General features: G+C 43.6%; 1 protein-coding gene across 4 annotated transcripts in view; it reads left to right on the top strand.

Moving 5' to 3' along the window:
- The window catches only part of SNTG2 (syntrophin gamma 2), a 209999-nt gene that overhangs the window by 108696 nt on the left and 76844 nt on the right, over positions 1–24459 (top strand). For all 4 annotated transcript variants that reach the window (XM_036872351.1, XM_036872350.1, XM_036872349.1 and 1 more), the window contains exon 8: positions 2095–2186. In XM_036872351.1, coding sequence (XP_036728246.1) covers positions 2095–2186 — 92 coding nt within the window. The remainder of the gene's footprint in view (positions 1–2094; positions 2187–24459) is intronic.

Genomic DNA, 24459 nt, shown 5'->3' with positions numbered 1-24459 from the left:
GACTCTCACAGCAGGGAACCTGCACAGTCAGGGTGCCACGTGTGTCGCAGCACCCCGGAGCAAGTGGACGGAAAAGCTGCCCACGCTCATATTCTGGCCAGAAGGCATTCGGGTGGGGTTGTAAGGACGTAGAAGAACACAGCCTCCCTCCTGAAGCTGTTCGCTGACATTGGAGGTGGCCTGGAAGCGTCAGTGTGAAGACCTATGAATCTGTCTGATTTTTGTCGAGCGGTTTAAAGCTCTGGCTGTCCTGTCTAGAGTTTAAAGGAAAATTAGGTTGATGGAGCACCTGCTTTACCTGAACTGTGCCAGCTGCTTTGAAGGTGCGCCCACAAACGCATTCACGACTTTTCAAGGAGAAAAGTGAGATCACAGAAGTAACTTGCACGATATCCCACTACTTTTCCTCATCTGTGAACTGGTGATAATAATGAATAACAATTACACCTGAAGCTTGTGTGTCGAAGTAGTAACTACAACAACATCGCGAGGCTTTCAACTCTGTCCTCAGTGACACGGGTGCTGGTGACACGTGTGTGACCCGTGCTCGTCCTGCTCCGCGTGCGGGGAGATGCTGGTGCCTGCAGACCCTCAGACCTGACGTGGAGGTTGGGCAGGACAGGACAAGGAGGGCCCGGGGTCCCTGCTGTGAACCCCCCTCGGCCCCAGCCAGTTACCGTCATCTGGGAACTTTACGCCGGTAAAGTTTTTTGTCATTTTCCAAGAAAGTAAGAAATCTGGATTTTTAATGCAATGCCTTGGCTTTGATCAGACAAAACCGATTTGCAGGTCTGACGCAGCTTCACCTGCCAGTTTGGAACCTCTGCCTAATGTGATTTATCCCCTGAGTAGTTGGCTTTTGAAGGCTAACGCTGGCTTTGAAAATTTTCAAGCTAAAAGAAAATGAAGGACCCGTGTATCAGGCTGGCACCCGCTTCGGCCGGGGCACCCCTGACCCTACACAGCCCGTCGGGGTCCTTCCCGTCGCCCATTTTGTTAACGGGAGATGCGGGGTCACTGGCTTCTCCCTGAAATTGCCGACTGAGTCAGGAGGGCAGTGGGTGAACCTGCCCATGGCGGCACCTGGGGCCCAGGGCCACCGAGTCGGTCTTGCTGGTGCGTCGTGGTCGGGAGGAGGGCTCTCTACTCGGGGAGGGGGTGCGGAGCTCCTTCTGGCTGCGGCGCTGGCGCCCGTCTGGGGTCCCGCGAGGGGTCCTGGGCACGTGGTCAGGGCCGATGTGCGCTGAGGGCCCGCTGCCACGCCTGCTGTCCACCTGGGGCGCTGGTCTTTCGGGCGAGGCTTGGGGGCAGCTGGTGCTGCCCCACCTCACCTGGCGCGTCCGGGGCCGCAGTGGAGGGCAGAGAGGGGGCTGAGCGGTGGCGGAAGGGTGGGGACAGGACCCGCCTGGTGCTGGAGCGACGGGACTGAGATCCCTTTCCATCCCTGTGCATCCTGAAAAGAGGACTGTGCTTGGGAAGGGCCCTGACTTGCCCGAGACAGACGCTCGACTTGGACCCTCTGTTCATCCAGGACCCGTGTTCCAGGCCCAGCGGCGGCTCCCTGCTCCCTCCCCAGTCCAGAGCTGCTTCCTCTTTTTATAAATATCACTTTCCTTAAACTTACCTGATTGGTCTTTCTATTTTTCACTAAAGCAACTTGCAGTGCAAAGATAATCAGAAAATGTCAAACAAATAAATAATATAAAAATTAACATCGGAAAGTCAAGAATAAGTGTTGGGAAATTAGCCTCGTTATCTTAGTGGTGGGGAGTGCAGGTTCATGGAGCCCCGGGGGCCGGGGGACCGGCTTGCACCGGCCGCTGTCTCTCTGCACCCGGACCTGGTGCAGCCCCGGCGAGAAGCCGGTCCTGCCCTCCTTCTGCCAGGCGTTTTGCGGGGTGCCGACGGGGGCGTCCACATGGTGGGCGGGCGGCGAGGGGCCAGCACTGGCTGCACAGCCCGTACCAGCAGCTGCTTCCCCCGGGGGCTTGTCTGGGGACCTCCTTAGGTGACCCCCGTAGGTGGACCTGCAGGGAATGCGCTGCGACTCTTCCGGTGGCTCCATCTGCAGTGAGTCTCTGTTTTCATTTGCAGGGTCCCCAGGACCGTCCAGCGAGCCCGGCAGCGGGACCTCGTCACCCCTCTTTGACAGCGGTTTGCATCTGAACGGAAACTCCAGCAACACGGTAAGCTCGCTCCTCCTCATCTTGGATTTAACTGGAAGCTCCCCTGGCAGATTTAGAAAAAGCCCTCACTGCCCGTTTCAGAGGGAGATGCAAACATGGGTGTAGGATGTGCTTGCGTGCGCGTTATTCCCACGTGGACGCCTGGGCTTTCACCGTAGGGTCCTTTCAGCTCCTAACTCACAATATCTCGTGAACAGGCCTGAGTACGTAAGTTTGAGGTAGAATGCGGAGTCGTGGCTCCAATTTTCCTTGGAATCTGACGGTGGGAACTGCCAGGGTTTGTCCTCAGGAAGCTTCCTCCAGACTCACGGGAAAGGGGTTCATTCCCAAGCGAATGGAGTCACCTAGGACGCGTGATGCTGTGTATTTGCAGTGAGTTTCCATCATCCTCCAAATCTTCACCTTCCCGAGAAAACCAGAGCTGAGCAGAAAGGGAGGGCTGCAGGCGACCTGGGCTTGGACGGCCGCCCCCTCCCCCAGGGAGGCCTGGCCTGACCCCGAGCCCGGCTGGCTGGGCCCTGAGAAGAGCCAGCGTCCAGGGTGCGGGCTCATCAACTACTGAGCCGTTAGTGGATACGGATTAGAATCCTGTAAGCAGCTTGAAAAAATGTTTTCTTGGAAATCGTATCCACTCGCACCTTCCGGCCACCACCTACCTGACCGGCAGGCGGAGCCAGAGGAAGTGATTCACGTTTGCACAGTCCATTCTTAAAATACCATTCTTTTCCATTTTTAACCCTTTAATATAGTTCTTGATATTTAAAAATTGCGTTTAGGGTCTACGTGAGTTATGAAGCAGGATAATAAAACAAATGTCCCTGAACTCAAGACTCAAATCGGTACTAGGAACATTGTCCCCAGCTTATACGGCCGCCTGTGTGTCACTCCCATATCCCATCTTCTGGCCTGCCCAAAATAAACAGCATCCTGAACCTTGAGTTTGTCACTGGCTTGATAAAAAAAAAAAAAAAGTTTATCCATATGTATAGATCCCTAAAATACACCATTTCATTTTGAGCCTTATAAAATGTTATTCTGTCATAGCCTCCTGGGATTTACATTTTTACCTGCTATTATGTTTTTGAGATCCACAAATGTTATGTATGTCCCTGGTTCTTTTTTGCTTGTTTGTTTTTTTCTGTATTATATTTAATTGTGTGAATATACTGCAGTTTATTTACTGATTATCAATCATCGCTAGACACTTGGCTTTTGTTTCTGGGTTTACTCTAGTCTGCTGTCACTGAAACCAGGGCTGCCATGAACATGCTTATAAATATCTCTTGGCTACAGACCCAGAGCTAGAATTTCTGGGCACAAATGATGCCAGTGTCTGATTTTCAAAGCAACGACAACTTACTTTCCCAGGCGGCTATCCCAGGTCACCGTCTCAGCGGCAGGGGCATTCCAGGTGGCCGTGGCTTCTCAGGGCTCCATGCTCTGGGCTCATTTTTCCAAGCACAGGGGTATTTGCTGGTTGCTCCCGGGTTGCCTGAGGAGGTCTGTTTGCCTCTCCTGCTTGCGGTTACTTTGCTTTCTCCCCTTCCGTGACGTGCATCCATCACTTTCACCCCTTTGCCTGTAAAGCTGTTTGTCTTTTCCTTCCTGATCCCTTGGGAAGCTCCATACACACTTGGGTTTAATATTTTGTTGAATTTGGGTCTCAAATCTCTGCTCACAGTTTACAGCGTGCGTTTTCGTTATAGTTACGCTACCTTTTGATAAGTGGAAGTTAATCTCGGTGTAGCCAAATGTGTCCATTTCTTTCTGGTAGAGGCTGTGGTTTTAGGATCTGGTTCAAGAAATCCTTTCTTATCCTAAGCTCATAAAGATGTTTCCTTGTGTTTCTTTTCCTAAATATTTTTAAGCTTTGTTTTTCACTTTAGGTCTCCAAAGCATATGATACTTATTTTTGTAGAACACGTGAAAGGCTGGGACCCAGATTCATTTTCCTGGGTAACCGGTTGTGCTAACCCGTGTCCTCGGTCACTGTGATCACAGCGCATGTTTCCTGGTCTTGGGTTTATTGCTGAGACCTTGGTTGTTTTCTGATTGTCAGTATCAATACCAGAACCACACTGCTTAGTTACTCTGTATTTATAATAAATTTTGTCAGTGTAGGCTACGCTCTCTCACAACATCCTAAGTCTTTGTATTTTTTCCATTCTCTCTCACTTACCTTTTTCTTGTGGACTATATATAAGCCATGTTGAGTACAAGGAGTGACCACAAAGCTTTAGTCTTTGGAAGACTAGGATCTACAGTATCTCTGGATTGGAGAAGAAAATGGGCTCCACTCTGCAGTTTGTTTTATCAAAGGAAATGAGTTGGAACCTTCCTCAGACACAGAGGGTTTAGGCAGTTTTCGTTGGCTGCACTTTCAAACATGCTTACATCACTTTCCTTCTCCCAGGACCAGACGTGATGGAGCAAGAGGCAGAGTTTGCCAAGTTCAGAGCAGCTTTAAAATCACAGGAGCGCTGGAGGCTGGGTTTCCCCTTCATGACTGTGTGCCCCTGACCCCCAACACATTTGTAACCCCTGCTTGTGGAGGGGGTGGAGCCGATAGAATGCGTTTTCACTCTGTCTGTGATTCCCAGAGCCATTCCACTGCTACCTTGTGTATTTGACAACTTCCCTGGGTTCTCATTTGAAACTAAATTATTAACTGCTCCCTCCCCAGATGCTACATCTGCTCAGTCTTCCCTACCCCCCATGAGAAGGAGTCTGCTCACGGCTTCACCCCCAGGCCCCACGTTCTTCTCCAGATGCAGGAACGGCTCACACAGCTTAAGATTCTAAGTTCATCACTCATACTGCACTGTTTTCGTGTCAGAAAACTTACTGAATATTTATAACAACAAAAAGTCTCATTCACATCAGTGTCACTCATCTCAATTGAGCGTGTGTATTGTCAGGTCCTTCTCTCCCTCCGCCCCTGTTTCCACACTCCTGCACGTCCTGTTCTGGCTCCCTGGTTAGTTGGTTAGTGTTCATGTTTTCCTTCACAGAGGGAACATAGAGGGGTTATTCCTTGATTACCTGGTTGTCCAAAAATGTTTTCCTTTTTCCTGAGAGACAGCTGGTGCTTTCACCTGGTGTGCTTAGAATTTGGGTGCTCACCCGGTCCTTTGAGGGACTTCAGATGCCAATGTCTCTGCTTTACTTGTGGCAGATGCAAGGCTAAATTGTGTCTGACTAGTTTCCCTTTGTCGGAAAACTTTACCAAAAATAAATAAGGAGCTGCAATTAAATAACAAAGAATTTATGACAGTAAATGCATGATTTTCTGAGTTAAGAATTTCAAAAGATTAACTCAAAAGATTAGGGTCATTACAGAGAATTGAATGACTCAAAAGTGTACAGGAACAATATATCAAAACAGAAACAAGATTTTACAGAAATTATAAGGAAACAGATATGAAACTTATAAATACCAGTTGCAAAAGAAAAGCAGATATAATAAGAAAAATAATTAAACAAACAAAATATATTTTAAAATATTAAACAAATAAACACATAAGTTAAACATTGAATTGAGTCTTCTAAATGGAAGGAGGGATGGTCTCCCAGGCAGAGATATCGAATGAGTGAATGATATTTAACTGTTTAATTAAAGTATAAGGCACATGCAGGGAAGTATACAACTTTGAAGAAACAGCTCAATAAATGTTATAGCACCCTGGTCAAAATATAGCACATCACCATAATTTCAAACTACCCTCTCCCTCAAAAAATTACTATTATTTTTACCTCAATTACTATAGATTAATTTTACCTGTGTTTGACTTTCATGTAGATGGGGTCATACTCTTCTGTCTGACCTTGTTGCCAAGAGTCAATCTTAGAATCAACTAGTGAAAGCATAGATGACTTTGAACAATGACAATTTTATTAACAGCACATTTCTCAATAGTGACAATGGAAGCTAGATAACAGCCCAATAATATTTTCAAAATCATGGAGACAAGAAAAATAACTATTGGTCTATCTTTGTGTTCCTCACAAAACCATCCTTCCAAAACAAGGTAAAAATAAAGACTTGTTCATAGGAAGAGAATCTGAAAGAGTATATCACTAACAGAATTTCTAAAGACCACATGTCAGGAAAAAAATAATGATCCCAGAAGGGCAGTTGGAGATTAAAGGAGGGGACTATGTATGTGAATCTAAATAAATGTTCTCTGCAGAAAGTAATAACATCACTTAAGTTAATGTCTAATATCTTAGGTTAAGATAAGAGAGCAAATACAGAATACTGAAAACAACATATGTGGTTCAGAGTGAGTGGACTGGATGTAAAGCATTCTAAGTGCTACGGTTGTTAAGACACGTCACAAATTAATAAAACACCAGTAAAAGTAAAACATCAAATGAAAAAAAGCAAATCAATAACAAAAAAATCCTTAACTAAAATGCATTAAGAAAAAAAGAATAGAAAAATAAGACAATGAAAGAGCCAAACATAAGGAGGTAGATATGAGTACAGACATAGCAGTAATAAAATCAATATACATAGACTGAATTTACTAGTTATAGTTAAGAACCACAGATTTACTTCAATCTTTAAAATGATTCAAGTCCTGTCAAGCATCTTTTCTGACCACAATGGTATGAAACTAGAAATCAGTTACAAGAAGAAAACTGAAAAATCCACAAATATGTGAAGATTAAACAGCATGCTGCTGAACAACCAGTGGGTCAAAGTAGAAGTCTCAGTATCTTGAGACAAATGAAGATGGAAATACAGCATACCAAAATTTATGGGAAGCAGCCAAAGCAATTCTAAGAGGGATGTTCATAGTGATAAATGCATATGTTAAGAAATAAGAAAGAACTCTTATAAATAACCTAAAATTATAAATCAAGTAATTAGAAAAAGAAGAACAAACTAATCCCAAAGTTAGTAGAAGGAAGTAAGTAACAAAGGTCAGAATGGAAATAAGTGCAATAGAGACTAAACAGACAATGGAAAACATCAGTGAAACTAAGAGCTGGGTTTTTTTTTGAAAAGATAAACAAAATAGACAAAGCTTTAGCTAGACTTACCAAGAAAAAAAGACAGCACTCAAATAAATAAAAGTAGAAATGAAAGAAGAGACATTGCAACTGATACACAAATACAAAAAATCATAAGAGACTTCTCTGAACAATACTATGCTAACAAATTAGACAACTTAGAAGAAATGGATAAATTCCTACAACATAAAATCTAAAAAGACTGAATCATGAAGAAATACAAAGTCTGAACAGACCTATTACTAGTAAGGTGATTGAATCAGTAATCAAAAATCTCTCAGCAAACAAAAGTCCAGGACCAGATTGCTTCACTGGTGAATTCTACCAAACATTTAAAGAAGAATTAATACCAGTCCTTCTGAAACTCTTCCAAAAAATTGAAGAGGAGGGAAGAATTCCAAACATATTTTACAAGGCCAGCATTACCCTGATACCAAAACCAGACAAATATGCCACAAAGAGAAAGTTACAGGCCAATATCCCTGATAAACATAGATACAAAGATTCTCAACAAAATATTAGGAAACCCAATTCAACAATATATTAAAAGGATCTTATGCTATAATCAAGTGAGACTTACTCTGAGAATGCAAGGATGGTTCAGTATCTCCAAATCAATCAACATGATGTACCACATTAACAAAATAAAGGATTAAATCATATGAGTATCTTAATACAATAGATGCAGAAAAATCATGAGACAAAATTCTAAATCTTTTCATGATCAAAAAAAACACTCAGTGGGACTTCCCTGGTGGCACAGTGGTTAAGAATCCACCTGCCAATGCAGTGGACGTGGGTTCGAGCCCTGGTCCGGGAAGAACCCACATGCTGCGGAGCAGCCAAGCCTGTGCACCACAACTACTGAGCCTGCGCTCTAGAGCCCGTGTGCCACAACTACTGAGCCCATGTGCCACAACTACTGAAGCCTGTGCTTCTAGAGCCTGTGCTCCACAACAAGAGAAGCCACAGCAATGAGAAATCTGCGCACCACAATGAAGAGTAGCCCCCGCTCACTGCAACCAGAGAAAGCCTGCACGTAGTAACGAAGACCCAACGCAGCCCCCCAAAATAATTAATTAATTAATTAATTAAAAAACTCAGCAAATTGTATATAGAGGGAACATACCTCACTATAGTAAAGGCCATAAATGACAACTGCACAGCTAACATTGTACTCAATGGTGAAAAGCTTAAGGCTTTTCCTCTAAGGTCAGGAACAAGAAAAGGCTGCCCACTCTCACCTCTCCTATTCAACATAGTACTAGAAGTCCTAGCCAGAACAATTAGGCAAGAAAAGGAAATGAAAGACATCCAAAGTGGAAAGAAAGAAGTAAAATTGTCTTTATTTGCAGATGACCTGGTACTATATTGAGAAAACCTTAACAACTCCACTAAAAAACTCTTGAGTACTAAACAAATTCAGTAAATTTGCAGGATGTAAAATCTATTACAAAAATCAGTTGTATTCCTATACACAATAATGAACTATCAGAGAAACTATGAAAATAATCCAATTTATAATTGCATAAAAAAGAAAAAAATACCCTGGAATAAATTTAACCAAGGACATGAATGATCTGTACCCTGAAAACTTTTAGACATTAATGAAGGAAATTGAAGAAGACACAAATAAATGGAAAGATATTCCATGCTCATGGATTGGAAGAATAAACCTATTGTTAAAATGTCCATACTAACCAAAACAATCTACAGATTTGTGGGATACCTATCAAAATTCCAATGGCATTTTTTCACACAAAAAAAACAGAACAAACAATCCTAAAATGTATACGCAACTACAAATGATCAAAAATACCTCGAACAATCTTGAGAAAGAGAAACAAAGCTGGAGGCATCACATTTCCTGATTTCATACTAAATTTCAAAGATATAATAATCAAAACAGTATGGTATTGGCATAAAAAAGGCACATAGATCAATGGAACAGAATAGAGAACCAAGAACTAAACTGACACTTATATGGGCAATTAATTTATGACAAAGGAGTCAGGAATCTACGATGGGGAAAAGGATAGTCTCATAAATGAAAGGTGTCGGGAAAACTTGATGGCCACATGCAAAAGAATGAAACTAGGCCCCTGTCTTACACCACTGACAGAAATTAACTCAAAATGAACGAAAGACTTGAACATAAGACCTGAAACCATAAAACTCCTGGAAGAAAACATAAATGGTAAGCTCCTTGACATTGGTCTTGGCGATGATTTTTTAAAAATTTAACCCCAAAAACAAAGGCAACAAAAGCAGAAATAAACAAGTGGGGCTACGTCAGACTAAAGAGCCGCTGCACAATAAAGGAAATCATCAACATGATGAAAATGGAGAAAATATGTGCAAATCATGTACTTTATCAGAAGTTAATATCCAAAATATTTAGAAAGAATACATACTACTCAGTAGCAAAAAGCAAACGATTTAAATCAAAATTGGGCAGAGGGACTGAATAGATATTTCTCCAGAGAAGGCATACAGATGACCAATAGGTACATGAAAAGATGCTCAATATCACTAATCATCAGGGAAATGTAAATCAAAGGCACAATGAGATACCACCTCACACCTGTCGGAATGGCTATTATCAAAATGACAAGAAGTAACAAGTGTCATCTGGGGGGCTGGGAGCAGATGGCAGTGTCTCCGCGGGGTCTCAGGTTTCTGTAACATTTGTGATTTCCCCTGCATCACACATCTAATCCCATGGGGTGGTGTTTGGGCAACTGTTTGTGTTCCAGCTGAGGGCAGTTTTGCTGCGGAAAGATTTGCTAGCAGTTCTTAGTGCATTTGGCTTTCCTCTTGTGTATGCCTTACTTTTGTATTCTTTTTCTTAAAGAATCCCCCCTTCACATTCTGTCGTCTTTGGGCTTTATGAAAACTGCATCGGCTCGAGTTCAGGGTACCGGTCACGGGGGGGCTGGGGCCGGCCGTGCCCACGGGGGAGTCAGGAGGACGCAGAGGGTTGCAGCAGTGATGCTCTAATTTGTGAGTCCCCTGGGAGCTTCCGGGGGCTTCGTTTTAGTTTTATGTTTCATAACTTCCTCTATGATTTGTGTACATAAGAATATATGTATTACACTCTGTATATATCAAATACAACAAAAATTTCAGTGTAGCAGATTGAAGGAGAAAAGCTGCTAGAAAGACATTTAAATACATAATGTGGAATCATCTTAAAACTTGAGAAGGGTTATTTGGAGGAAGGCAGTGAATAGCTACCTTACCTCCAAGGAATTTAGGCAAAAACAGAATAGTTATATACAAACAGTAGGTCTGTTACAGACCACAAATGGGCCGGCGAGGCAGAAGGGCTGGTCCCCCAGAAGGTTCTGAGTCAGAACTGGTGGCCGGTGTGTAGAGGTTCAGCAAAGTTCAGGCGAAGATGACTCCACTGGTCCTGACCTGGGGGCTCTGCAGAGGGCGTTGCAAAGTGGTCCCCACAAAGCTGGCCTTGTGGTTGTGTTTTCTGTGGGGATGACTGACCAGGCCTGACGGAGCGCAGCGCAGCAGCGTTTCTGGAAGGCGTCTGGCAGCAGGTGATAACACCGCTGTGGTTCCTCACGCCTCAGACGTAGCAGTTCCACACCCAGGAATGTATGACAAGCCGTGTTTTAGAGCACATTCAATATGTGCTTAAGAAAAAGTGATTTCAATCTGGCTTCTCAATAATGGGGAAATAATTAGTTATTTGGGGATAGATTCATGTGATGAGATTTTTCAGTGTTTTACAATGAATTTTACCAAGATTGTTTACTGACTGGAAAACACATCATGTTAACTTTCAAAAGTGTATATAGTGAGGAACACAATAATTTACAAAGGCATTGGAAAATAAATGATATATGCCAAATGCTAAAGTGGATTATCCATAGAAGGAAAGAATGTGGGTCACCTGAATTTTCTTCCTTATATGTATAGATCTATTTACTAATAATAGTATTAACAACAACAATTTACATAGTAGTTATTATATAGCAGGAATCTTTCTAAATATTATGTATCTGTCATGATTACCTTCTTTGTATGGGAGAAGGTAAAACTCTGAGGCACAAGAATTTAACTCATTTACCAAGGGAACACAGCTGGTGCATGCTAGCACATGGGAGGGAAACACAGCTAGTACATGCTCGTGCACACCAAGGGAGCACACCAACAGAACACATCTAGTGATGCTAGTGCATACCAAGGGAACACAGCTAGTGCATGCTAGTGCACACCAAGGGAACACAGCTAGTGCATGCTAGTGCACACCAACAGAACACAGCTAGTACATGCTAGTGCATACCAAGGAAACAGCTGGTACATACTCAAGCCAGAATTTGAACTCCATGATGTGGTCCTGGAGCCCTGCTCAAACCTGATGGAACAGCTCAAGTAACTATTTTTGAAATGGATCTGTTTTTCTTCCATTATCAATTCACAAAATGTTGATTTTTCTCTCTTGTAACTCAGAAGTAATTTTTCTCTCATATAATTTCTGTGCCATGTTTTTCACACGAACCAAGTCTGTTCCTAATAATCTTGATACAGGAAATGATGCACCTTTGCTTGCATTGGTGCCTCAGCTCTGCGGGTCGTAGGATTACATTAGGGCATCGTTCCACCTCTGAAGCCCCCCAGTCCTGTTTAATAATATCATGTTTTTCTAAAAATAGTATTTGCACAGTCCTCTTACTTGCATCATGTGCATCAGCATTTTATTGACCTGTATCGTAAATAGATTCTGGTAGCTGTAACTCTTCACTTGGCTTCCAAATTGGCCTGATTTACCACCACTCAGTGAAGAGTTTAAGAATCAGGCCCTGTTTTTACTCCATCATTCGTGTTTCATAAGATATTTTTAATCTTATCATCATAATAATGATTTCAATTTGAAGAATATAACAATAACCTGTTGTCAGATACATTCATTTACTTTTAAATTTTTGTATTGCTGTAATATTTAAAAATTTATACGACTTAAATACTTTAGATACTTGTCTTCACAAAATTAATGAATTAATTTCATTAAAATAACAAGCCAAGCATTTCCACTCAAAATATGTCAAATTCAAATAGAAAAATTATTTACATATTTTTATGGCATGCTGAGACCATATAGTACAGCACCGCTGTTTCATTCCTGAGATATATATCTTAAATTTGCTGCAGAAAAATATTTTAGAATGAACCTTCTCTCTCAATAATAATTAATATTTGATGGTTAATTGAGCCTTTAAGAGCTGCCCTTTGGAGAGAAAACAAAAATTATTTTAGCAAGAAACACACTTGATTAAAAGTTGACAGATATGACACTTCGGTAGAATATGTGAACATAGTTTTTGCAAAGCTGCCTGTGTTTTCTTTAATTACTTTCCTGAGATGCACTTGTCATTGGTCCCTGTAACCTTGGTGACCTGTTCATAGGTCGCCTCACAAAAGACCCACAGCACACCTGCTGCGCTGGGTTTCCCGTGGTGTCTTGTCCGTGCACACCTGCTCTGTCCAGGGCTTCATGCAGGACGGTCCGACTGTCCAGGAAGGGCCGGGCCCCTGACAGATTCAGGTGCAGCTTGACAGGAGGCATTTTTAAAGAAAATTGGAACTGGAAATGCTGTAAAAGCTGAAGCTCTGTTACAAAAATATTTTAGTTCTGGGTCTATTTTAAAAAGAATTGGGGGGACTTCCCTGGTGGTCCAGTGGCTAAGACTCTGGGCTCCCAATGCAGGGGGCCCGGGTTCGATCCCTGGTCAGGGAACGAGATCCCACGTGCTGCAACTAAGACCCGGCGCAGCCAAATAAATAAATAAATATTTTTTTAAAAAACAGTTATTCCCAAAAAAATAAAATAAAATAAAAGAATTGGGAAGAAGAGGATGCCTCCCAAGCCTCCACAGGGCCCAAGGCACTTGTTTCCCGTCCCCGAGGGAAATTACCACCATCGGGAGGTGACCGGTGAGAAGCGAACACAGAAAGAGTTCAGGGCTGACGCCCAACAAAGCGTATTAAGGCTGCTTTATTGGGGCCACGGCCCGGCTGCCACCAGCCTCACGGCTTCCGTGGGACAGAGTGAGATTGTGGCACTTTCTCCTTAAGGAGCTTTGTGGTCTCCTTGGTGGTCCCCCCCGAAGCTCTTCCTGATACGAAGCCCCCCCACTTGCTGGGCCCGAGGCACCCTCGCTCTGCTGCCCCCGCAGCTGTCGCCCTTAGGCCTCTGGTCTCAGTGGATCATCCGCCAGGCTGTTCCTGACGCCGGGGACACGGCTGGCCTGTCCCAGCGCCCCAGGGCCCAGCTCACGGGAGGAGGGAGCAGGACCAGTGCTCCCCGGGACCCCCCCTCCCCAACGCCCCACCGGTGGTCCTCAGGTGACGCCTCTGGCCGCCAGTGTGGACGGCCAGCTTGGGTCCGGCCGCGGCCCGGGTCACCCAGCCCTCTCCGGGCGTCCCCAGCATCAGCCAGTGACACCTGCACATCCAGTTAGCGACACTGCAGGCAGCCCAGGCTCCCGGCCCGAGTCCCTGTGGGACAGTCTGCCTACGAGGGTTCCTCCCTGGAGATTTTCAGTAAGAATCCCTGTGTCCTAATGTGTGAAAGACTGTTTCCCCAGCAGAGCGAGTGACTGGCCGGGGAGATGGATTCGTAGCCCCTGGGACGCTTGGGAAGGACACCCTGTGCTGGCTGCTTGGCCTGCGTGGACCCTGGGTTCTGCGCGGCTGGGCGGCTCCCCAGGAAGGGCCAGGGTTTGTCCCTGGTGCTGACCCTGAGAGCAGCGGCATAGGGTGGGTGCCCAGGCGCAGTGGAGGGCCGTCCCTTCCTCACTGACTCCAGAGCCTCTTGGGAAGTGACGGGAAGAGAAACGAGGGGCGGGGGCGGGCAGGGAGCTGCTTCCCCAGGCCGGGGGTTCCTTCCCTGTCCCGCCTCACGCGTGACCCTGCAGCCCCTGGGAGCAGGCGGGGCCCCAGGGCTGGAAGGTGGGTCTCGTCCCTCTGATGTCACCAGTATCGTCCCTCCACTCCCCACCTGCCTCAGAGATGGATGTTGCATTGTTTCAGTGATGGAAAGACAGAAACATGTAGGAGGCCTGTCAGGGTGATGCACTAGGTGTCTCTTCCTGCAGCGTTGCTTATCTCTCCTGAAAAAATGTCTTCGTAACAAAGTCACCTCTGGCACTGGGAGCTGTGAATATGTTGCCCCTCTGAGGGTCATCGGGAGAAACTTGAACATACGAGGTGAGCATCGTTCAGGATGTCGGAGGAAGTGACTGTTAACATGGATCACTTACCCCACGCTGCGTAAGAATAGACGTCTTATCGTCTTCTCAAGCTTCTAGATATTTAACAAAAATGTAAAGGGAACACTTGCGTGGACGCCCTGCAACTCTGGCGTCTGTGACATTAGAGAGAAGAGCTCAGGTTAGACCAAGTTCAACAGCCATGGGCGGTGAGTAACTCAGAACTAACTGCGCCTTGAGGATCCAGAGTTTTCTTCTTGGGCAAAATATTCCAAGTATGTCTCATCCAAGAGACATTTCTTGAGTGTGCAAATAGGACAGTTTTATTGGTAAACTTACAGATTTAAATTCAGAGAACTCAAAGCACAGAGTAGTGAATGCTCTCTAAATGAGTCCTTCCTCCAAGCCGGGCTCCGGGCGCGTGTGCCGATGGACGCCAGGCTGCACCTGCCGGAGGCCGGCCCGCCCGGGCCCCTAGGGCTCGAGCCACACCAGGGTCTTTTCGGCAGAGATGGTCACGTCCTGACAGACACTTTGGTCCCCTGTGATTTGGGTTCCGCGACAGCGCTTCTGGCCGTGGGACCGTCACACCCGTGAGGACCTGGCTCAGATACGGTGACCGTCTCCGTGCAAACCAGGCATGAGTTTGTGGTGGAAGGAGGTCTTCTCTGTACGAAGCTCACCGGCTTCATCTCACGGACCTGCGGCACCTCCACTCCACAGCAAACACGGACACAAACCCAGGCCGTTCCCAGGAGACTGGCATGCGGATTTAAAACTGTTAAATCTGTGGTTTCGGGGAATGTATGTATTTTAAAACGCCTGAAAAATATTGCCCAATAATTTATTTAATTTAGAAAATTGTAAGAATTCTGGACTAAAAGTCAAATTCTGTAGGAATCCTGCATCCCTTCACTGAGCCTGTTTTAACCCTCGTTGATTTTCACATAAAAAGGGGCTAGAAACACTTTTACTGCCGCGTTACAGTGCTGTTGTATTAAATATTTGTTTGTTTTGTGTTCAAAGGCTAAGACCCCAGGCTGCACCTGGGACCAAGCCCCGCCGAGCCCCAAGTACCCTTCTTCCTGGGGCGGGGGCGGCCGGGGGGCTGTGGTCCTCAGGCCGAGCAGGGCTTTGGCGGGAGTGCTGCTCGGGGATGGACAGGCTATGGGGCGGCAGCAGGTGGTTTAGAAGGTGAGGAGCGGGGCCTGGACCGTCACACACAGCAGAGATGAAAGCACGAGGAGGGTCATTTCTGGAGTAAAAACTACCACGGGGAAGTCATGACAGAGCGCTGAAGGAGAAATTACAGCAGAGACACAGCGTGACCACCAACTCTTTCCCCGGAATGAGCGCGAGGCCCGCCGTATGCCAGCGTGATTACAGTTTTTAAAAATAAGAAATACAGAAGCATCACCTGTGAATACTGTTCCAAAGGGACCATCCTATTGCAGTCAAAATAATCCGTCACAGAAACATTATGCTCTCATCTCAAATGAGATACTGACAGTAAAATTAATTATATAATTATAAAAAATTCTCCCCGTAAAGAAAAACTGTTCTCTTAAGAATATGCTGGGAAACTGAGCTAACTGCTCAGTCTGTTGTGTCTGCCTTTCTGTCCTAAATCTCTGAATCCTGAAAACATAGTATTTCATGTTTTTTGTTTTTGACAGTTCAGGTTTAAAATTCCAATCTAGTATCTGGGCCAACACCCAAAATGCAATGTGACTGTTTCATATCCAATTTTAGGTCTTTCTAGTTGGGGGAAAAAATAATCTGTTTTCCCAGATGATGTTGGATTCTTTCTTTTTTCAATTTTTTAAAAAGGATAGATTTGGTGCATCTTGTTTCCCCCCAAAAAAGAAGTGTTTATAGAAGTTTTATATAAATAATTTTGTTCTCATCAATTTCACTTTTAAAAGCACTAACTTTATGATATATGGTCAATAATGTAGTAAGGCAGGGAGTGTTTTCAGAATGTGTCTGTTTGGGGGATGGTGACGGAGAGTAAATTTGGATACATCTACCAAAGACAAGGTGGGGCTGTGTATCGATTTTAGGTCACTCACCGCAGTTTCCGTAGTGGAGCTCCAATTCCCGGCTCACATGATGAAGAGCCAAGTTCCGAGGCATTTACTCGGTGCGGACACGCTTTCCCCCAGAGTTTCTGGTTTCTCAGTTCTGATATGAATACGTGGACGAGATTATTTTCGGAGCAGTTCCTGGTTCTCTCTGCTGCTGTGATCCCCTTTATCGATGTTACCACATCGGTAGGTGACTTCTGTTCCCCTGGCTCTTTTTCCTCTAAAAGATACTAAAGGATCTTCTGGGGGTGGGGAGCCCTGATACAATTGCCTGGTCTAAACGGTAACGCCAGCTTCTTTAGTGCAGGCGATCCGGGGCCACAGGAGTAGGGCAGCACTGCTCCAAGGCGAAGACGGCCTGGAAGGGTGCCCGCCCGTGAACAAGGCTGGTGGGGAGACGCCCACGTGGGGCAGCCTGATGTCGAGGGGCGGGAGCCAGACTGTCCTGCCGGACTCACTGCTTTCGAGCAAAGTCCGAGCAGGGGAAGGGGCCTCGGGCATGGGCGTCGCAGCGTCTGGGCGACGTGAGACCCATGGGGGAGGCAGGGTTCACGCTGAAGGGGCAGGCGTGGGGCACAGGACCAAGGACAGAGGGGGAACTGGAGGGCAGTGGGGGGCTCTGCCCGCTTGTCCCTAAGCAGGCGTCTGGGGCAGCCCCGGACTCCTTAGCCCCTGTTTCCTGTGAACTTGGGACCCCGCGTCCCCGTCGGTCCCTGAATCAGGCCTGGCGACTCAGAGCAGGCCTGCCACGTCCTCTCGGTGTCCGCAGGGCACCGGGAGCTCGGGGGCGGCCCCGAGCAGGCATCGTCAGCAGCTGTCGCAGCCCGATGGGAAGACCCAGGGCTCCAGGAGGCGTCCCCGCCACACCCCAGGCCCCGCCGGCTCGTCTGCTCTTCGTCCTGAGACTGACCGACATGAGGACGCAGAGGTTCGGCCCTTTGGACGTCAGGCCTCGGGAAGGACAGTCAATGGTCGAAAACTCTGAGCTGCGCTGGATTTCTTCAGAAGCGCAGAATTGACTCTCCCGGGGGAAGGTGAAAAGCAGGTGTGTCCGTGGGGTCCCCGCACTTCTCCGAGGGGCTGGACCCCACTTGGAGGCACCGGGAGTTGCAGTTCATTCCATGAAGACAGTCAGGGCCTACAGCCCCCCGCACGATTCCCGGGAAGCACGGTGTGCGGGGTCGCCGACCGAACTTCTCCCGACTCCGCTAAGATGACTCGAGACGTGGAAACGGAACGGCCGCAGGGGAAACGGACTCGCGGCTCACGAAGCCGGACCTGCCGTGTTCAGGGAGCTGGTGCAGGCGCGGGGCTCGCGCTGCCGTCCACACCCGCGGGCGGCCGGCGTGCTGGGGCCAGAAGGGCAGCAGCCTCTCCACGGGGCCGGTGACTGTGTCACGAGGCAGCAGACGGCGGTTTGCCCGTCCCTCCATGTCACCTGTCACCCTCTCCTCTTTAGAAGCCAAAATGCCCAGAAAATCAAAGCGGGGAGAGGGCAGGTGGGGCTGTTACTGGGCCCGGGAGCTGGCCTGACTGGGGGCGGCAGGGCCCGGGGATGCCGTGCAGGGCTGTCCCCTCCCTGGGTGTCCTGCCCGCTGCTCAGACCCCGGCAGCACCCTCAGGGGTCTCACCCTGTGACCACGTAAGGCCATGAAGTTCACATAACTCTCACGAAGTTAAAGTATTGGGGTAATTGGGACTTTTCACAGAAATCCTTCCTTCTTAGGACTTACTAGATGCTTAGAGATTTCAGATTCCCTCGAAGTCCTGAAGTCCTTGCAGGGGTAGCTGTCATCTTGGACAGTGTTTTACAGTTCTGGTCACTTCCAACTGAGGCACCCTCACAGGGCTCTGTATCTCTGTTTACAATACTGAAATACTGTTCTTTGCCATTGTTATTGTGCCATAGTATAGTACGAAATTATATATGAAATAGGCCCGTCCTCCAGCAAAATCTATAAAGGTAGAAAGTACAAACTGCAACCCACAGGCATGTGTGTCTGCTGGGTAGACACCTTGTTTTAATTGAACATGAAGTGGTAAATATTTAGCTGCTTGCTAGTTTTTGAGTCTTTCCCTTAGGTTTAATAATTGTCTTTATTGATCAAAACTTTTAGAAAGGAATAGAAGTCACATTACTGGGCTTATCTAAAAACAACATCTGGGCATTACAGCATGCCATGAAGAAGGACCTTCTGAGAGCCATGCAGAATAAAACCCGGGTTTGGAGTTTCCTGTCTGCTGCCTGTGTCACTGAAGGCTTCATGTCACATTCTCAGCATCTCCTGTGAGCAGTCAATTCATAATGTTTGCACTCTGCTAGGTCAGAATATCCAAAATCCAGACCTTCAGTAATACCACCAAATACCTGCTGTCCATTCTAGTGACTTACTAGTTAATTTCATGGAAATAAGCATTATTATTATTATTATTATTATTATTATTATTATTATTATTATTATTATTATTATTATTACATGGCTGTGGCACGTAACCTATGAGCCCAACCTGCAAATTATCAAACTGGATACAGAGAGCACACGAACAAACACAAATTATATAATACTCCCTTCTCATGTGAAACCATTCTTTTTTTTTTTTTTTTCACACACACACACTGTATTTTATTTTTATAAGAGATAAATAGACTGACACCAAGCATTGTACATGGATGACCACAACAAAAGCAACAATGATTGCAATTACCAAACATGAAACACACTCATACTATGTCATAATATTGACATTCAGTCCAGTAATCCTCCACTGTAACAGCTCCTTTACTTTGCAGTGAAAATTGATTTGTATATTCTTTGCCTCTGAGTCCTTGTGGGATTTTTTTTTTTTTTAATTCAGACAGAAAGTCACAAAAATTATACTCATCCTCATCAGTTCACTCAGTCCCATGTAATTAATTTTTTTTTTCATCTTGATCTTTTGTTAGCACTTTTATGAGTTCATCAGTTTTTCATTAGAGTTCTGAAAATGCTTATTCATTCAGTTCAGCAGTACAGTCAGTTACCAGAAACCTGTACTTGTCAGAGTCTTTTCCATGAATTTCTTGAAGATGAAACCCTTTTATAGGAACATATTTGCAAAATCATCAGAGTACACCCAGAACTGTCTGTAAATGACAAAAGACTTAAAAATGACCACGGTTAAAGATTTGATGAGAGTTCATAATAATGCAGTTGACAAGAAAATTAGTTATTTCTGAGATATACATTTTAAAGTAATAACTAGGATTATTACTTACAACATTATACCAGAACATATAAGATTTTTAGAAATTTCATGTAATGTCTGAAACATTTATATTAACATATTTCCATACATATTTCCATACAAATACAAATACAAGATTTTTAGAAATTTCATGTAATGTCTGAAACATTTATATTAACATATTTCCATACATATTTCCATACAAATACAAATATAAGATTTTTAGAAATTTCATGTAATGTCTGAAACATTTATATTAACATATTTCCATATAAATAACCCAATGAAAGTTTAGTATTAGTTGTTTTGTTTGTTTTTTTATACTGCAGGTTCTTATTAGGCATCAATTTTATACACATCAGTGTATACATGTCAATCCCAGTCGCTCAGTTCATCACACCACCATCCCAACCTCACCTGCAGCTTTACCCCCTTGGTGTCCATAATGTCCATTCTCTACATCTGTGTCTCACTTCTGCCCTGCAAACTGGCTCATCTGTACCATTTTTCTAGGTTCCGCATACATGCATGTAATATACGATATTTGTTTTTCTCTTTCTGACTTACTTCACTCTGTATGACAGTCTCTAGATCCATCCACGTCTCAACAAATGACCCAATTTCGTTCCTTTTTATGGCTGAGTAATATTCCATTGAATATATGTCCCACATCTTTATCCATTCATCTGTCGATGGGCCTTTAGGTTGCTTCCATGACCTGTCTATTGTAAGTAGTGCTGCAATGAACATTGGGGTGCATGTGTCTTTTTGAATTGTGGTTTTCTCTGGGTATATGCCCAGTAGTGGGATTGCTGGATCATATGGTAATTCAATTTTTAGTTTTTTAGGGAACCTCCATGCTGTTCTCCATAGTGGCTGTATCAATTTACATTCCCACCAACAGTGCAAGAGGGTTCCCTTTTCTCCACACCCTCTCCAGCATTTATTGTTTGTACATTTTCTGATGATGCCCATTCTAACTGGTGTGAGGTGATACCTCATTGTAGTTTTGATTTGCATTTCTCTAATAATTAGTGATGTTGAGCAGCTTTTCATGTGCTGCTTGGCCATCTGTATATCTTCTTTGGAGAAATGTCTATTTAGGTCTTCTGCCCATTTTTGGACTGGGGTGTTTGTTTTTTTTAATATTGAGCTGCATGAGCTGTTTATATATTTTGGAGATTAATCCTTTGTCCATTGGTTCGTTTGCACATATTTTCTCCCATTCTGAAGGTTGTCTTTTCATCTTCTTTATGGTGTCCTTGGCTGTGCAAAAGCTTTGAAGTTTCATGAGGTCCCATTTGTTTATTTTGGTTTTTATTTCCATTACTCTAGGAGGTGGATCAAAAAAGACCTTGCTGTGATTTATGTCAAAGAGTGCTCTTCCTATGTTTTCCTCTAAGAGTTTTATAGTGTCCGATCTTACATTTAGATCTCTAATCCATTTTGAGTTTATTTTTGTGTATGGTGTTAGGGAGTGTTTCTAATTTCATTCTTTTACATGTAGCTGTCTAGTTTTCCCAGCACCACTTATTGAAGAGACTGTCTTTTCTCCATTGTATATCCTTGTCTCCTTTGTCATAGATTAGTTGACCATAGGTGGATGGGTTTATCTCTGGGCTTTCTATCTTGTTCCATTGATCTATGTTTCTGTTTTTGTGCCAGTACCATATTGTCTTGATTATTGTAGCTTTGTAGTATAGTCTGAAGTCAGGGAGTCTGATTCCTCCAGCTCCGTTTTTTTCCCTCAAGACGGCTTTGACTATTCGGGGTCTTTTGTGTCTCCATACAAATTTTAAGATTTTTTTGTTCTAGTTCCATAAAAAATGCCATTGGTAATTTGATAGGGATTGCATTGAATCTGTAGATTGCTTTGGGTAGTATACTCATTTTCACAATGTTGATTCTTCCAATCCAAGAACATGGTATATCTCTCCATCTGTTGGTATCATCTTTGATTTCTTTCATCAGTGTCTTATGGTTTTCTGCATACAGGTCTTTTGTCTCCCTAGGTAGGTTTATTCCTAGGTATTTTATTCTGTTTGTTGCAATGGTAAATGGGAGTGTTTCCTTAATTTCTCTTTAAGATTTTTCATCATTAGTGTATAGGAATGTAAGACATTTCTGTGCATTAATTTTGTATCCTGCAGCTTTGCCAAATCCATTGATTAGCTCTAGTAGTTTTCTGGTGGCATCTTTAGGATTCTATATGTATAGTATCATGTCATCTGCAAACAGTGACAGTTTTACCTCTTCTTTTCCGATTTGGATTCCTTTTATTTCTTTTTCTTCTCTGATTGCCTTGGCTAGGACTTCCAAAACTATGTTGAATAATAGTGGTGAGAGTGGACATCCTTGTCTTGTTCTGGAGAGTTTTTATCATAAATGGTTGTTGGATTTTGTCAAAAGCTTTTTCTGCATCTATTGAGATGATCATATGGTTTTTATTCTTCAATTTGTTAATATGGTGTATCACATTGATTGATTTGCATATACTGAAGAATCCTTGCATCACTGGGATAAATCCCACTTGATCATGGTGTATGATCGTTTTAATGTGTTGTTGGATTCTGTTTGCTAGTATTTTGTTGAGGATTTTTTCATCTATATTCATCACTGATATTCGTCTATAATTTTCTTTTTTTGTGGTATCTTTGTCTGGTTTTGGTATCAGGGTGATGGTGGCCTCATAGAATGAGTTTGGGAGTGTTCCTTCCTCAGCAGTTTTTTGGAAGAGTTTGAGAAGGATGGGTGTTAACTCTTCTCTAAATGTTTGATAGAATTCACCTGTGAAGCCATCTGGTCCTGGACTTTTGTTTGTTGGAAGATTTTTAATCACAGTTTCAATTTCATTACTTGTTATTGGTCTGTTCATATTTTCTACTTCTTCCTTTCTTTCTTCAGTCTTGGAAGGTTATACCTTTCTAAGAATTTGTTCATTTCTTCCAGGTTGTCCATTTTATTGGCATAGAGTTGCTTGTAGTAGTGTCTTAGGATGCTTTGTATTTCTGTGGTGTCTCTTGTAACTTCTCCTTTTTCATTTCTAATTTTATTGATTTGAGTCCTCTCCCTGTTTTTCTTGATGAGTCTGGCTAATGGTTTATCAATTTTGTTTATCTTGTCAGAGAACCAGCTTTTAGTTTTATTGATCTTTGCTATTCTTTTCTTTGTTTCTATTTCATTTATTTCTGCTCTGATCTTTATGATTTCTTTCCTTCTGCTAACTTTGGGTTTTTTTGTTCTACTTTCTCTAGTTCCTTGAGGTGTAACGTTAGATTGTTTGAGATTTTTCTTGTTTCTTGAGGTAGGCTTGTATAGCTATAAACTTCCCTCTTAGAACTGGTTTTGCTGCATCCCGTAGGTTTTGGATCGTCGTGTTTTCATTGTCATTTGTTTCTAGGTATTTTTTGATTTCCTCTTTAATTTCTTCAGTGATCTCTTTGTTATTTAGTAATGTATTGTTTAGCCTCCATGTGTTTGTGTTTTTTATGCTTTTTTTCCCTGTAATTCATTTCTAATCTCATAGCATTGTGGTCAGAAAATAGGCTTGATATGATTTCAATTTTCTTAAATTTACTGAGGCTTGATTTGTGACCCAAGATGTGATCTATTCTGGAGAATGTTCCATGCGCACTTGAGAAGAAAGTGTAATCTGCTGTTTTTGAATGGAATGTCCTATAAATATCAATTAAATCTATCTGGTCTATTGTGTCATTTAAAGCTTCTGTTTCCCTATTTATTTTCATTTTGGATGATCTGTCCATTGGTGCAAGTGAGGTGTTAAAGTCCCCCACTATTACTGTGTTACTGTCGATTTCCTTTTTTATAGCTGTTAGCAGTTGCCTTATGTATTGAGGTGCTCCTATGTTGGGTGTATATATATTTATAATTGTTATATCTTCTTCTTGGATTGATCCCTTTATTATTATGTGTTGTCCTTCCTTGTCTCTTGTAAAATTCTTTATTTTAAAGTCTATTTTATCTGATATGAGTATAGCTACTCCAGCTTTCTTTTGATTTCCATTTGCATGGAATATCTTTTTCCATCCCCTCATTTTCAGTCTGTATGTGTCCCTAGGTCTGAAGTGGGTCTCTTATAGACAGCATATATATGGGTTTTGTTTTTGTATCCATTCAGCAAGCCTGTGTCTTTTGGTTGGAGCATTTAATCCATTGATGTTTAAGGTAATTATCGATATGTATGTTCCTATGACCATTTTCTTAATTGTTTTAGGTTTGTTTTTGTAGGTCATTTTCTTCTCTTGTGTTTCCCACTTAGAGAAATTCCCTTAGCATTTGTTGTAGAGCTGGTTTGGTGGTGCTGAATTCTCTTAGCTTTTGCTTGTCTGTAAAGCTTTTGATTTCTCCATCGAATCTGAATGAGATTCTTGCTGGGTAGAGTAATCTTGGTTGCAGGTTCTTCCCTTTCATCACTTTAAGTATATCATGCCACTCCCTTTTGGCTTGTAGAGTTTCTTTTGAGAAATCAGCTGTTACCCTTATTGGGAGTTCCCTTGTATGTTATTTGTCATTTTTCCCTTGCTGCTTTCAATAATTTTTCTTTGTCTTTAATTTTTGCCAATTTGATTGCTATGTGTCTCGGCGTGTTTCTCCTTGGGTTTATCCTGTATGGGACTCTGCGCTTCCTGGGCTTGGGTGGCTATTTCTTTTCCCATGTTAGGGAAGTTTTTGACTATAATCTCTTCAAAGATT

The sequence above is a fragment of the Balaenoptera musculus genome, chromosome 13 (genome assembly GCF_009873245.2).
Source record: "Balaenoptera musculus isolate JJ_BM4_2016_0621 chromosome 13, mBalMus1.pri.v3, whole genome shotgun sequence".
Lineage (NCBI taxonomy): Eukaryota > Metazoa > Chordata > Mammalia > Artiodactyla > Balaenopteridae > Balaenoptera > Balaenoptera musculus.
Note: the sequence above shows the minus strand (reverse complement) of the source record. Positions and strands in the feature narration are given on the sequence as shown.